Source organism: Zootoca vivipara, chromosome 2 (genome assembly GCF_965207765.1).
Source record: "Zootoca vivipara chromosome 2, rZooViv2.hap1.1, whole genome shotgun sequence".
Classification (NCBI taxonomy): Eukaryota; Metazoa; Chordata; class Lepidosauria; order Squamata; family Lacertidae; genus Zootoca; species Zootoca vivipara.
This window is the reverse complement of record NC_142584.1, coordinates 69,516,730-69,530,902: the sequence shown is the minus strand read 5'-3', so window position 1 is coordinate 69,530,902 and position 14,173 is coordinate 69,516,730. Positions and strand designations below refer to the sequence as shown.

The 14,173-nt window shown below is 41.8% G+C and overlaps 1 protein-coding gene across 1 annotated transcript in view; it reads left to right on the top strand.

The window, feature by feature from the left end:
* CACNA2D2 (calcium voltage-gated channel auxiliary subunit alpha2delta 2) overlaps positions 1-14,173 on the top strand; it is a 525,358-nt gene that overhangs the window by 333,965 nt on the left and 177,220 nt on the right. The window contains exon 5 of the mRNA XM_060271531.2: positions 2,081-2,125. Coding sequence (XP_060127514.1) covers positions 2,081-2,125 — 45 coding nt within the window. The remainder of the gene's footprint in view (positions 1-2,080; positions 2,126-14,173) is intronic.

Here is a 14,173-nt window from a genome sequence, read left to right as displayed (position 1 = left end):
AGATTCAGAGACTTCAGAGTCGGGAGAGAGAGTATTATAAACCTCCAATGTGACCTTCCATAGAATAGCACAGATTTGGAAATGTTAACACTTGGATTCCTGTACCCATTCTTAGATTACTTGTAACTGAGCTAGTGTGACCTTCTAGTGAAGTATGTCATAATTTGTTTCATGATGAAACATTGGATGAATGCAGATGCCTATTTATCAAGGGTGGAACTACATGTTTCAGCCCCGTAGCTTTGAAGTCTGCCTGCTTCTTCTTTGCAAAGCAAGGTAAGGACAGACAACATGTCCATGGTTCAATCTCTAGGTAGGGCTGAAAAAGACTCCTGTCTGAAACCTTAGAAAGCCAACCCTGTCTGGCTTATGAGTGATAAGGAAAACGTTGCTGGCTTTTTCAACTGATCAGAAGTCTAGGGAAACTGAGTTTCTCGGTCTAGGGAAACTGAGAAGTGGATTCTGCTGATTAGTTGGCAGGATGATGCAGACACCTTCCTTACCAAATGATTGTACCCTGTACTGTTTCCAGCTAGTAAGTGGTTTCTGTTGTCTGGTACAGGAAACAGGCTTTGCAGTCTACCCAATGTAAAAATATGGGGTGCTTGAGGAATTCTATCTTCATGGATCCCTAATCAAAATGTCATCCGATTAGATTAATGTGTTGATTAATCACTAGCAGTAGGATTTTGTGGTTCTCCAAATATTGTGATACAGTTCTCTGTCATTGAAACATATCAAGGCATGCATTTCAATACTGTTTTGAGGAAGAATATACATTTACATCTTAATTATGAAGAGTATTTTTAAAATAATTTTGATGATCAATGTGGAGACAACAAAATTGAATTATGGGCAAACAAGTGTGAGAGTGGAATAGAAATAGATCCATTTCACCAGTGGCATAGTGGGGGGGGGGGCACAGGAGCGGTTGCCCCAGGCACAAAATTGTTAGGGGGTGCAAATTTTCAGCACCCAGTGCTGCCTCAATACAGCTGTGTGCTTCCATCACTGGGCTCTGTTGAAAATGGCTTCCCCGTGCAAACCAGGAAGTGACCTCTCTAGGCAGCAGAACAACTCTTCTTTCCTTATCTCTGTGACTGCAATCTCAGTGATGCAGATGGCGCTAGGCAGTTGAATGTGCATGCCCTCACTCCCACCCACCCCTCTGCATAGCCCCAGGTGCTGGCAACCCTTGCTATGCCACTGCATTTCACCCCAGTAAAAATGCCCTAGTCTAAAGAAGAAAAGGAAAAAATGTTATTGATATCATTGACATCAATGTGGTTCAAACTCAGAAAATATTTTATTTTTAAAGTAATTATTTTTAAAATGCCTGTAGAGTTGGACACGACTAGACGACTAAACAACAACAACAACAATTCTGCCATAGGGAGGGAAATCAGCTCATGCCATCCCTTAGTTCCCAGGAATCGTTTCTGTATGCCAGCCTTAGCATCTGTCTGAGTGCTGGGGTAAATGATAGTAGTAGTAGTAGTAGTAGTAGTAGTAGTGGTAATAATAATAATAATAATAATAATAATAATAATAATAATAATAATACCCAAACATTCTCTGCAAGATTCAGGTAGGTAGTCGATTATATATATATAATGTCCAATAGCACCTTAGAGACCAACTAAGTTTGTTCTTGGTATAAGCTTTCGTGAGCATGCACACTTCTTCAGATACCTTCAGATATTCTCTGCAAGCTCTTTTGAGCCAAGGTAAACAGGACACCCAAAGACCAGAAGAAAAAGAGTGTGTGGCCAACTTGCAGTGGCCCCTGTGAGGACTTGCTCTCCCATCATGGCTCTTTAAGCCTTCAGTGGAATCCAAGCACAGGGTTAGCTCAATACCAACATCATAAGCGCCCCAACATCATAAGCACCCCAAAACATTTTGCAATGATCTTTGCCTTTAACATGCTAGAACTCACCAGGAACCCCAGCCCCCAGACAAGTCACAGTCTTGTTAAAATGAAATGCTGGCAAGCCTACTGATGACATTGAAAAACCTCTTTCCTGTGGCCTGGGACTGTGTACTGTACTAATCACACCTTTTCCCTTTTATTCTGTAGGAGGACGATATTGAATACTATGATTCCAAGGCTGACACAGAATATGTAAGTGTCTTCCAATTGTCCTTCACTTATATTTTATGCACTGAATAAGTTTCACATGTTATTTCCTTCAAGTTAGAATTCCACTGTCTACTTTGCCACCTTTGTTTAAAGCTCAGAGTAATTTGACTGGCTCCAAAGCACAGGATCTACATTTAAGGCAGTGAACAAAATGGGATTTTGTTATAGAATTGCAAGTTCTAATATTTCCTCATCGGGTGGTAATAGAAAGAAGCGATAATGGTTAAATTCAGGAGAATTCAGAACTCCTTTTACTTATGACAAATATTTTCCAGCAAGGAGGCACTTAGAGAATGGAAAATGGGATAAAGTTGTTTTTATTGATCTTGGGAGCTGAAATAGGGGAGGGAATCAAAGCAGGCATACATTTTTGTGTTTGCTTCATTTCATAAAAGATTTGGAAGCATTATTTGACTACTTTAAACTCCTTTTTTCTCTTTAAATTGTGTTCATCTTAGACACATTCCCATGAAGCCTTGTGAAAAATACAATAACACATGTAAGGGAACATGTTTCAGTAAAATATAGGCATGGGATACCACAGTAAAATCTGTAGAGACATAACACTGTATGATGGGCAATCTAATTCTGCTCTGGGCATTGAAGCAAAATGAAGATTTCAGATCATAAAACGGTATAGTTTGACTCCAAGGGTCATCTGGTCCAACCCCCTGCAATGCAGGAATCACAACTAAAGTATCCATGACAGGTGACCATCCAACCTCTGCTTAAAAACCTCCAAGGAAGGAGAGTCCATCACCTCTTGTGGGAATCTGTTCCACTGCTGAACAGTTCTTACTGTCAGATAGTTATTCCTGATGTTTAGTTGGAATCTCCTTTCTTGTGACTTGAAGCTATTGTTTTGAGTCCTACCCTTCAGAGCAGGAGGAAACAATGTGACAGCCCTTTGGATATTTGAAGATCGCTATCAAATAGCAAATAGCGGAGGAGAGGAGGCAAGCAAAATGCAAGGGAGATAGGGAAAGATACAGGAAACTGAATGCAGATTTCCAAAAAACAGCAAGGAGAGACAAGAGGGTCTTCTTAAATGAGCAATGCAAAGAAATAGAGGAAAACAATAGAATGGGGAAAACCAGAGATCTGTTCAAGAAAATTGGAGATATGAAAGGAGCATTTCGTACAAAGATTACCATAATCAAGGACAAAAGTGGTAAGGACCTAACAGAAGCAGAAGACATCAAGAAGAGGTGGCAAGAATACACAGAGGAATTATACCAGAAAGATATGGAGGTCTCGTACACCCCAGGTAGTGTGGTTGCTGACCTTGAGCCAGACATCTTGGAGAGTGAAGTCAAATGGGCCTTAGAAAGCACTGCTAATAACAAGGCCAGTGGAAGTGATGATATTCCAGCTGAACTATTTAAAATCTTAAAAGATGATGCTGTTAAGGTGCTACACCCAATATGCCAGCAAGTTTGGAAAACTCAGCAATGGCCAGAGGATTGGAGAAGATCAGTCTACATCCCAATTCCAAAGAAGGGCAGTGCCAAAGAATGCTCCAACTACCGCACAATTGCGCTCATTTCACACGCTAGCAAGGTTATGCTTAAAATTCTACAAGGCAGACTTAGGCAGTATGTGGATCGAGAACTCCCAGAAGTGCAAGCTGGATTTCGAAAGGGCAGAGGAACCAGAGACCAAATAGCAAACATGCGCTGGATTATGGAGAAAGCTAGAGAGTTCCAGAAAAACGTCTACTTCTGCTTCATTGACTATGCAAAAGCCTTTGACTGTGTCGACCACAGCAAACTATGGCAAGTTCTTAAAGAAATGGGAGTGCCTGATCACCTCATCTGTCTCCTGAGAAATCTCTATGTGGGACAAGAAGCTACAGTTAGAACTGGATATGGAACAACTGATTGGTTCAAAATTGGGAAAGGAGTACGACAAGGTTGTATATTGTCTCCCTGCTTATTTAACTTATATGCATAATTCATCATGCGAAAGGCTGGACTAGATGAATCCCAAGCCGGAATTAAGATTGCCGGAAGAAATATCAACAACCTCAGATATGCAGATGACACAACCTTGATGGCAGAAAGTGAGGAGGAATTAAAGAACCTTTTAATGAGGGTGAAAGAGGAGAGCGCAAAATATGGTCTGAAGCTCAACATCAAAAAAACCAAGATCATGGCCACTGGTCCCATCACCTCCTGGCAAATAGAAGGGGAATAAATGGAGGCAGTGAGAGATTTTACTTTCTTGGGCTCCTTGATCACTGCAGATGGTGACAGCAGTCACGAAATTAAAAGACACCTGCTTCTTGGGAGAAAAGCAATGACAAACCTAGACAGCATCTTAAAAAGCAGAGACATCACCTTGCCGACAAAGGTCCGTATAGTTAAAGCTATGGTTTTCCCAGTAGTGATATATGGAAGTGAGAGCTGGACCATAAAGAAGGCTGATCGCCGAAGAATTGATGCTTTTGAATTATGGTGCTGGAGGAGACTCTTGAGAGTCCCATGGACTGCTAGAAGATCAAACCTATCCATTCTTAAGGAAATCAGCCCTGAGTGCTCCCTGGAAGGACAGATCGTGAAGCTGAGGCTCCAATACTTTGGCCACCTCATGAGAAGAGAAGAATCCTTGGAAAAGACCTTGATGCTGGGAAAGATGGAGGGCACAAGGAGAAGGGGACGACAGAGGACAAGATGGTTGGACAGTGTTCTCGAAGCTACGAACATGAGTTTGACCAAACTGCGGGAGGCAGTGGAAGACAGGAGTGCCTGGCGTGCTCTAGTCCATGGGGTCACGAAGAGTCGGACACGACTAAACGACTAAACAACAACATCACATCTCCTCTCAGTCTCCTCTTATCCAGGCTAAACATACCCAGATCCCTCAAGCATTCCTCATAAGGCTTGGTTTCCAGAACCTAAATCATCTTGTTTGCCTTCCTCTGAACACATTCCAGCTTGTCAATATCCTTCTTAAATTGTGGTGCCCAGAACTGGACACAGTATTCCAGGTGTGGTCTGACCAAGGCAGAATAAAGCACTCCCTTGACCTGGACACTATACTTCTTTTGATGCAGCCTAGAAGAGCATTAGCTTTTTTTGCTGCTGCATTACACTGTTGACTCATGTTAAGCTTATAGTTTACTAAGACCCTTAAATCCTTTTCACATGTACTACTGGCAAGCCACATGTCCCCCATCTTATATCTGTGTAGCTTTTATTTGTGTATAACATGTCATTTTATTGCAAACATATAATAACAATGGGACCTTGCAGCAAACATTGAAATCACACTGGAACTCTTAAATTAAGAAACAATACTTTCATCCAAATAGATGAGACTTCTGATGAAAATGTGTGTTTTTCCTTTCAAATCCCTATTCAGTGTGAATTGTGGAACTTGAGAAAACCCGTCCCCCTGCTAACTGAATGCTGGGTTTTTTCCCCTCTTTGAATGCTGCTTGAAACTCTAAACTGTGGAGTCTATGAGATTACATTTGATCTCATGAATTGATGACTACATTGCCAATCAAACATAATGAAACATATGACTGATGCATATTCCCTCTCTTGACTGATTATTCTGAAAGGAATATCTTTCTTTCCAGAAGAGATCTCTCTCTTTGCCAGACCCTTTCACATAGCATGGGGTAGGTCATATGTTGGCTCAGAAAAGCAAAACCAAAGAGATCTACTGCAATCACGTTTGAAAGCATACCTGTCCACCATTGTGATGTTCTGCACGTTTAACTGGGAGTAAGTTCCCTGAAGTCAGTGGTGCTTCCGTCGAAGTAGGTATACATAGGAAGATTTCCTTGACCTGAATGATACTTCCAGAAATCTGACAGGCAGTAGGTCTGCCCCTTGGACCTAGAGAAGGAGTGACAGTGGTTGGCTCCACTCTGTGCTTATTTTGTGACAGCCCATCAGACAAAGCCTGAAGGAGCCAGGTGCACTTTTGCTAGAGAAAGTCACAATGCTTCCTGGGAAAGTTTCTAAAATTAAAGCTGGCATCTGAAATTCAAATGAAGAGCAAACATCTAATTAGAGACAGAATCTAATTCTCTACCCTCCTCCTGGCACAGCCATCCTGTAATTCTGGCAATCAGCATGTTAAGTACAAACCAAAGAGCTTCAATTCCCCAAGGAAATAGGCCTTTGCTAGTTACTGTGTGCAATGTGAATAGAGCTCTGTTCAAAACAACTCCCAGGCATTGGCCACTGGGCTTAACTCAGGCCAGAAATGGCTGCATTTTATAGAGTTTTCTGGAGCGCTTTGGAGTCTTCCTGGGTGGCCTAAATGCTGAAGCAAGGTGTGCCCTAGGGCCCTCTCCTGTGGCCAAGAAAAGGAAGAGCAGATACTAAGCTGCCTCAACATGGTGAGAGGACACAAAGCCTTGGGCGCCTACTTTTGACAAAGCTGTTCTCCTTAAACTTCATAGCATTATAAATCAAAGATTGAGGGGCCCGGTGTAGTTGATGTTACATAGCCTTTAAAAAGTAGTAACACAGGACCACCACTGTACTAGATAAGCCAGTACCTGTTGAAATGGAGTAGATACCAACTCTTGGCAGTAAGTGCTTGAATAGCCGTTTCTAATACCCTTTTCAAACCTAGTTCTGTGAACAATGGCCAGCTAAAACCTGAATGGGCAGCAAACAGAATATGAGAGAGAACAATCTGTGTTCTATATCAAAGTAACCCCAAATCTGAGGCTATGGTTTTTGGCACTTGAGATGTATATTTTTAGGACCCACCTTATTTCTGTAATTTTAAGTTGTTTAAAACTGTATTTAATATTTCATTGTAATATTTGTAACTGTAAGGGCAGGTAATTAATTAATAATAATAATAATAAGCCAAAATATTTATAATAATAAGCCAAAGTATGGAGAAAGACCAGTGGCCAACCAAGAGCATTTCCCTCTCACATTCAGATATGTGTATAATCATTCATACTTCTGAGCACAAGGGTGGTAAATCTTCAACTCTGGCATACCTGTTCCTTTGCTCTTGAGAATTTATGGTACTGTAAAGAACAGAAATGTTAGATTTCCTACAGACACATAGTGTACAGGTGATTAGTTTAATAATAGATGGATTTTTAAGGTCAACCAGGAGCATGGACATCATTTAGCTCAACTTCCTTAGGGTGTCCCTATTTTCATTGGAGAAATGTTGGAGGGTATGGAGTTATCTGACACCCCCCCCCCCAAGCCATCTGAAGGCAGCCCTGTATAAGGTAGTTTTTTTAATGCTTAATGTTTTATTATGTGTTGGAAGCTGCCCAGAATGGCTGGGGCAACCCAGACAGATGGGCAGGCTGGGTGGGTGGGAAAATAAATAAATAAATAAGGCATCCTTATTTTCATTGGAGAAATGTTGGAGGGTATAATGCACCAGCACACTTCATAACTCCTCAGCAGTTAACTAACCACGCTTATAGTAATAGCAGTGATCAGCTCACTGCTATCTGCTGTTGAGGCTGCCACAAAATTCCATCCCCATAGCTAGCAGAAGGCCTCACATCCACACTAGATAGTGCTGAGAATGCTGGATCAGCTGGTAGGGTTATATTCCATAAGGAAGCTGCAACATGAACATTATTTTTATTCAGGGAGCCTTGTGTTGAAGGTATAGAATACAAGCTTAGGCTGTGTTGAAAGAAACCTTTGGGCACATAACAAGTTCACATACAGTGGTAGCTCGGTTTACAAACACAATTGGTTCCGGAAGTCTGTACTTAACCTGAAGCGGACTTAACCTGAAGCGAACTTTCGCATTGGAAGTAATGGAAAGTGGATTAATCCGTTCCAGACAGGTCAGTGGAGTACTTAAATTGAAAATACTCAAACCGAGGCGTACTTAAACCGAGGTAGGACTGTAGATTAGAAGGCCCCAACTAGGGCTGGGTAATATTTAATTGCAATTGTTGTAACCTGCCCTGGGACCTTATATATTGTCCAAATCCAGTCTGAAGTCCATATCGTTATATCAGTTTCATAAATTTTAACCTGACAATATATTACAAATCGTGGGTGCGCGCGTGGGTGGGTGCTATGTAAAAATCACAATGTGGGGAAAACTGTGAGACCAGCCAATGCTTCTCTCGATTCCTGAAGCCCCTGTTAGCTCTGCTGGATCAGCTCTCCCCTGCCTCCTGCGGGAGGCAGCAAATTGTATGAGCAGGCGCTGGCAAAAATCACAACGCAGAAAAAACTGTGGAGCCGGCCAATGCCTCTACATAGCTCCATCCTTATTGCAAACATTGAGATATATCAATATATTGCAATGTTTAGCTGGTGATATATTGTCATGTTGAAAACCAGGAATCACCCAGCCCTAGCCCCAACCTTGTGAAGCTAACTACTCTACTCCGGCAGACAATGCAGAATTAAGACAGGAGGCTGACTTGGTACTTTCAGATTAAGAAAATGAGACTGACTTGGTACTTTCATCAGGGAACCATCACTGGCAGACATATGTGGTGTCTATCAACTTCCACGGTCAGGCTTGTCCCCCCCCCCCACCCGCATAGTTCTCATGAATACTAGAGCATGAAATCTCTCAATGTTTAAAAATTAATCAACCTTCAGACAACCTGTGAACTCTGAAACTGTAAGAAGGGGGAAGGGGGATAGGAAATCAGTTTCCAGGACTATTAATATCTCAGAGCAGTACATTTTATGCTTGTTGATGGTGGTGTCTGATATTATTACAGATTCAGATAAGTTTTTGTTGGTTTTTGTAAAATAATGGTCCTTCGTCTATTGAAAACACATGTAGCATTCTCTGTGTAAGCCTATTGCTTCACACTCAGCAATATTCCAGCTAATTTTCTTCCAACAAATAAAGAAAATGATGGTGAAAGTGATGATGGTGATGATGAAATTAAAAAGATACCGAATTGTCTGCAGTGGAACTAAATAGAAAGAAACCACAGATCCTCCATTTTGTTAACATTCATTTTAAAATTTAAATTGAGGATGATCTCCCTCAAATGAAGTTAGTTCAGACAGACAAAGCCTATTCAGTAAAACTGTGACTTTATTCAAGAAGCTTATGCCAGATATAAATGCAGAAAGAAATAGAAATGAGGTTCCTATTAACTGCACCTTTAGTTCGTCCCAATGTAATTCTGATTGTGGACTTCTAAAAAATAATAATTTAATTTTAAAAGGTAACGGGGATGCTAGATTGTGTGTAAATGGGAGCTCGAGATATATAATATTTGTAAAAAGAAAGAAAAGGGAGAGGAGAGGAGAGTTTTAAATTCCTCTTTACTCATTCTTCCAGCAGGAGACGGTTTCAATGTTTATTCACAAAGACATGTTTAAATTAACTAACATTCGCTATTGGGTGCCACTAGCAAAACGGGAGAAAATTACAGTTATTTTTCCAAGTCTTATTATTATGTTTATGGTTGGAAGACAATGTTTAAATCATAGAGGAGGCCAAAATTCTCCATCCAGATCCCCAGCTCTATTGAGCTGCCACCATTCTGCTAGAACTTTGTGGATTTCTACCGCACCGTATGCAATAGCTTTCATTTTCTGTACCTGACTAATAAATTGTTAATTTCCTAGTATTTTTTTTAATTAAAAAATAGCAGGTAGGCTTTTTTTCTGGGCTGATCCAAGATGCATGTGTGTGTGCGCGCACGCACGCACGCATGCATGCACGCACGCACAATAAAACAATGTGCTCTATGGCAGGCATCCCCAAATTGCAGCCCTCCAGATGTTTTCACCTACAACTCCCATGATCCCTAGCTAACAGGACCAGTGGTCAGGGAAGATGGGAATTGTAGTCCAAAACATCTGGAGGGCCAAAGTTTGGGGATGCCTGCTCTATGGTATAAATGAGGGGAACCTTTGTCTCTGACATTCCAAAGGGTCTGATCCTTTAGATCACAGAATAGCCCGGTTCCATACTTTTGTGAAATATGAGTATGTTTGTATTTGATTCATTTTTCTGTCATTTTTGCTGGCCTCACTGTGCTGGTACAAATGACCAACTGATGTGAGAAATTGCAGGCAAAAGCCTGAAAGCTTGACCCTTCATGCACAAGCTGCTGAAGTTGAAAGTAATGGCTAGAGGCTTCTTTAATTCCACTGTATCCAAAGACGTTTCTCTTTCTATTTTCCTTGCTGTTTGAGACTATGGAGAAAAATTCCCTCCTAGGGAAGAGGGAACTTGCTGAAGTTAGATTGATCTCTGCAATCAAATAGGATCTGGATGATCTGGATTTCTTTCTCCTCCTTTTTTTCAAATATATTTATTATTTTGTAACAAACAAAGACAAAAAATAGACAAAATACAAAATACAAAAAATACAAAAGACAAAAAAAAATTCCAAAACTTCAACTTGTATCAATTCTAGTGGCTGTGACTTCCTCATGTCCCTTCCAACTATGTTACATTGTAAATCCTCTGTAGTAATTTCTAAATCTTATTCTTATACCTTGTTCACCTTATAACTATTCTTTTTCTAATCTTATCTTATATCATAACACAAAATCTCACACATACTGCTTATTTATGACTACACCTCCATATCAATATTTATCTAAACATTTATTATGTCTACAACCTCCCTGTACCTCCTAAACTTCTATTAGTTATTTTCAATGATATATTTATTTCTTAAATACACTGAATTTTTTCCAATCTTCTTCCACCACATCTTCCCTCTGGTCTCGGAGTCTCCCGGTTAGCTCTGCCAGTTCCATAAATTCTATCATCTTCTTCTGTCGTTCATCTATCGTTGGTAATTCTTCATTCCTGCAATTCTTCACTAATAATATTCTTGCTGCTGTTGTGGCATACAGAAAAAATGTAACATCTTTCTTGGGTATTTCCTCTCTAACTATCCCAAGTAAGAAGGCTTCTGACTTCTTAACAAAGGTGTTTTTCAACACTTTTTTCAATTCATTATAAATCTTTTCCCAGAAGTCTCTTACTTGGATTTCTTTCTCCTCCTTAACTGGCTGGCTGTCCTTTGCTATCAGCATTAGCATCATGGCGGGGCGGGGAATCTTACGTGTCATGTAATACTTTTTTGATAAGCTTTTGTCTTTTAGACAAATCAGATGCTGAAGCTGAAATAAGAAGTAGAGGACTGATGCAGAAGAGAAAAGGGGGCTTCTAAACCCTTCTCCCTTACATTGCTTTTTCTGCTGAAAATCATCCCCATAGGTGCAAGAATAACAGCAGCTTGGGGTGGGGTGGGAAAACAATATTGGGGAAAGAGTTTTAAGAGCACCTCTTCTTCCACAGCAGTATTCAGACTGCAGCCTTAGCCTCATATTGAAAAGAATCATGGAAGTACCTGTCATGTAGTTTCCTAAAGGCTGCTGCAATCCTAAGCGTATTTAAAGGTGAAGGTAAAGGGACCCCTGACATCCAGTCGTGAACAACTCTGGGGTTGCAGCACTCATCTCGCTTTACAGGCCGAGGGAGCTGGCATTTGTCCTCAGACAGTTTTTCCAGGTCATGTGGCCAGCATGACTAAGCCGCTTCTGACGAAACCAGAGCAGTGCACGACAACGCCACTTGGAGTGGTACCTATTTATCTACTTGCACTTTGATGTGCTTTCGAATTGCTAGGTTGGCAGGAGCTGGGACCGAGCAACGGGAACTCACCCCATCACGGGGATTTGAACCGCTGACCTTCTGATCAGCAAGCCCTAGGCTCTGTGGTTTAGACCACAATGCCACCCGCGTATTTGCCTGGAAGTAAATACCACTAAACATGTTTAGGATTGGGCAGTCCAGGTATGGTACAAATAGAATAGCTTTCCACATATTGCCATTGCAAAGGGACAAGAGAAATTGCTGGAAAGTTGAGCAAATGGATGTTACTATATAGCTTCCCCCCGCCCCCGGTTTCGTATCTTATAAAGGAAGTTGAAATTCAAGTCACAAGGAAAATGATTGATGCATTGGAGGCGGCCACATCAATGGGTGTGTTAAGCAATGCAAATGGATGGGTTTCCATACAATCAGCAGGAGTTTATGGACTGCGCTGCTGAGGACTCCAGAGAATGGGAGGCACTGGAGCTGTCAATGCTTGCCTGCAAATGGAGTTCATAAATGTGATCAATTTCATGGCAGCCAGACGGTCTCCTTAGAATCATGAATTGATGCTGTCGGTGTAATTATTATAAATATCAGATATTTATACCAGGCCAGCAGGAAATATATAAAAAAGCACTTTACCAATAAATCATAATATTTCCGCCACTCTGCTTAATGGCATATCAAACACAGATAGAACAACATGCCAGGCAGGATATAAATAATGCTTCATACGTTTGGGAACCCTGTGAGTCACAGCTAGTCTTCTCTCACACTCAGGGGACATAAACAATCCCAGATCTGTTAATGGAGATCAAGGCACTATTTTGGAAAGAAAAATGAAGATCAGTGCAGGGCCAGCTTTGCCATGAAGTGACTTGAAGCAGCCTGCTTCAGTAAGCAAATTCCCAAGACTGTGTCACTTTCTTGCTTCCAAATTCCATCCTAGTATATGGGTTTTATTTTTTTATTTTTTTATTTAAAAAAAACAATGAAGCCCGATTGAGATGAGGGCTGGGAGGTTGTGGTTATTTCAGACAACGCCAGCACGCCTCCACTCTCTTTTTGGTGAATTTCTGATGTGGTAAAAAAATGGCCACGATAGCACAAGAAGCTTATTCTCTCAAGCATCATTTCCCACTAAGAGTTATTACCAGAGTTAGATTCTTGGGGGGAGGGGGGAGGCTATCACTTTGCAGATAACTGGCCATGCTGAGAAACAGGACCTAGTTTTAATTTCAACGGCAGTTTCATACTTCAAAAACAACTGCACACGGAGTGGCCCCTTTTCAATAACCAAAAAAGAGGACAAAAGAGGATGCAGGTTTGTGTATGTTAATGCATACCTTCTAGGTATAAATGCAAACCTAGAAATAATTGCAATGATTTAAATAGACATGCATTGCATCTTGACAGAGTGTGGAAGACTGTGATCAAGTGATCTGCATGCCTTCTCAAGTCTGCTATCCAGTTGCTGCTCACTCTTGGTGGGCACCTTAAAGGCCTGTGCACTCCCTTCCTATGCTTATTTATCTTTAAACCATACTTTGACCAGATAGCTCAAGGCTGGGGACCCTATGGCCCTCCAGATGATGTTGGAAACCCAGCTCTCATCAACCCTAGTATGGCAAATAGTAAGGGATAATGTGAGTTTTAGTGCAACATCTGAAGCACCACAGGGACACATTAGAGCACAGTTGATGAAGATCTTGGCAGGCGGGGTGGCTCATAAGCAGTGGCGGAGGAAGGGGGTGCGGGGGGTGCGGTCTGCCCTGGGTGTAATCACTGAGGGGGTGTGTGTGACAAAATGATCAAATATGAGTGTGGTTTTTTTAAAGGGCTCACAGAACTTTTTAGTTCAGTCAACAAATGTAACGAAACGCAGCTGGCATTGGGCACCACACTGCAGGGGCTGGCACTTATCCTGGGGCCTGCAGCATGCCCAAGCCATGCATCTCTCCTGGGAGTGGCGTGGTGACTTGGGCGCCTGCAGACTCCACTCTGCCTGATACGTCAGTGTGGGGCATGCGTCTGCTCACCGCCTCTCCCTCAGCTGCCCTACAGCTGAGGGGGAGGCGGCAGAGAGGCTCCATGTAGCGCACCCCACACCCATGGGTTGCTCACCCAGCCCCCTGGGTGCAGGACGTGTGTGTGCCGCACCAGACATCCGAGCAGCTAGCTACGCCACTGCTCTTAAGGGAGAAGGTGGCCCTGGTCCCAGACCCTGAAGGGCTTTATGGTTAACACCAGCACTTTGAATCGTACCTGATTAAAAGCCACTGCACTTTTAATAAGGGAGCCAAATGTTTCTGATAGGCACCGTCATTCACGATGCTCTAGGCAGGTGGTATGTTCAGGAATGATGGAACAGAATGATTGGCATGGAGCTCTAGGTAGAATTCAATTAGTAGGAGATGGGCCATTCTCAGAAACTGTTGATAATTGACAACTTGGGGAGAGCACGCTGAAGTG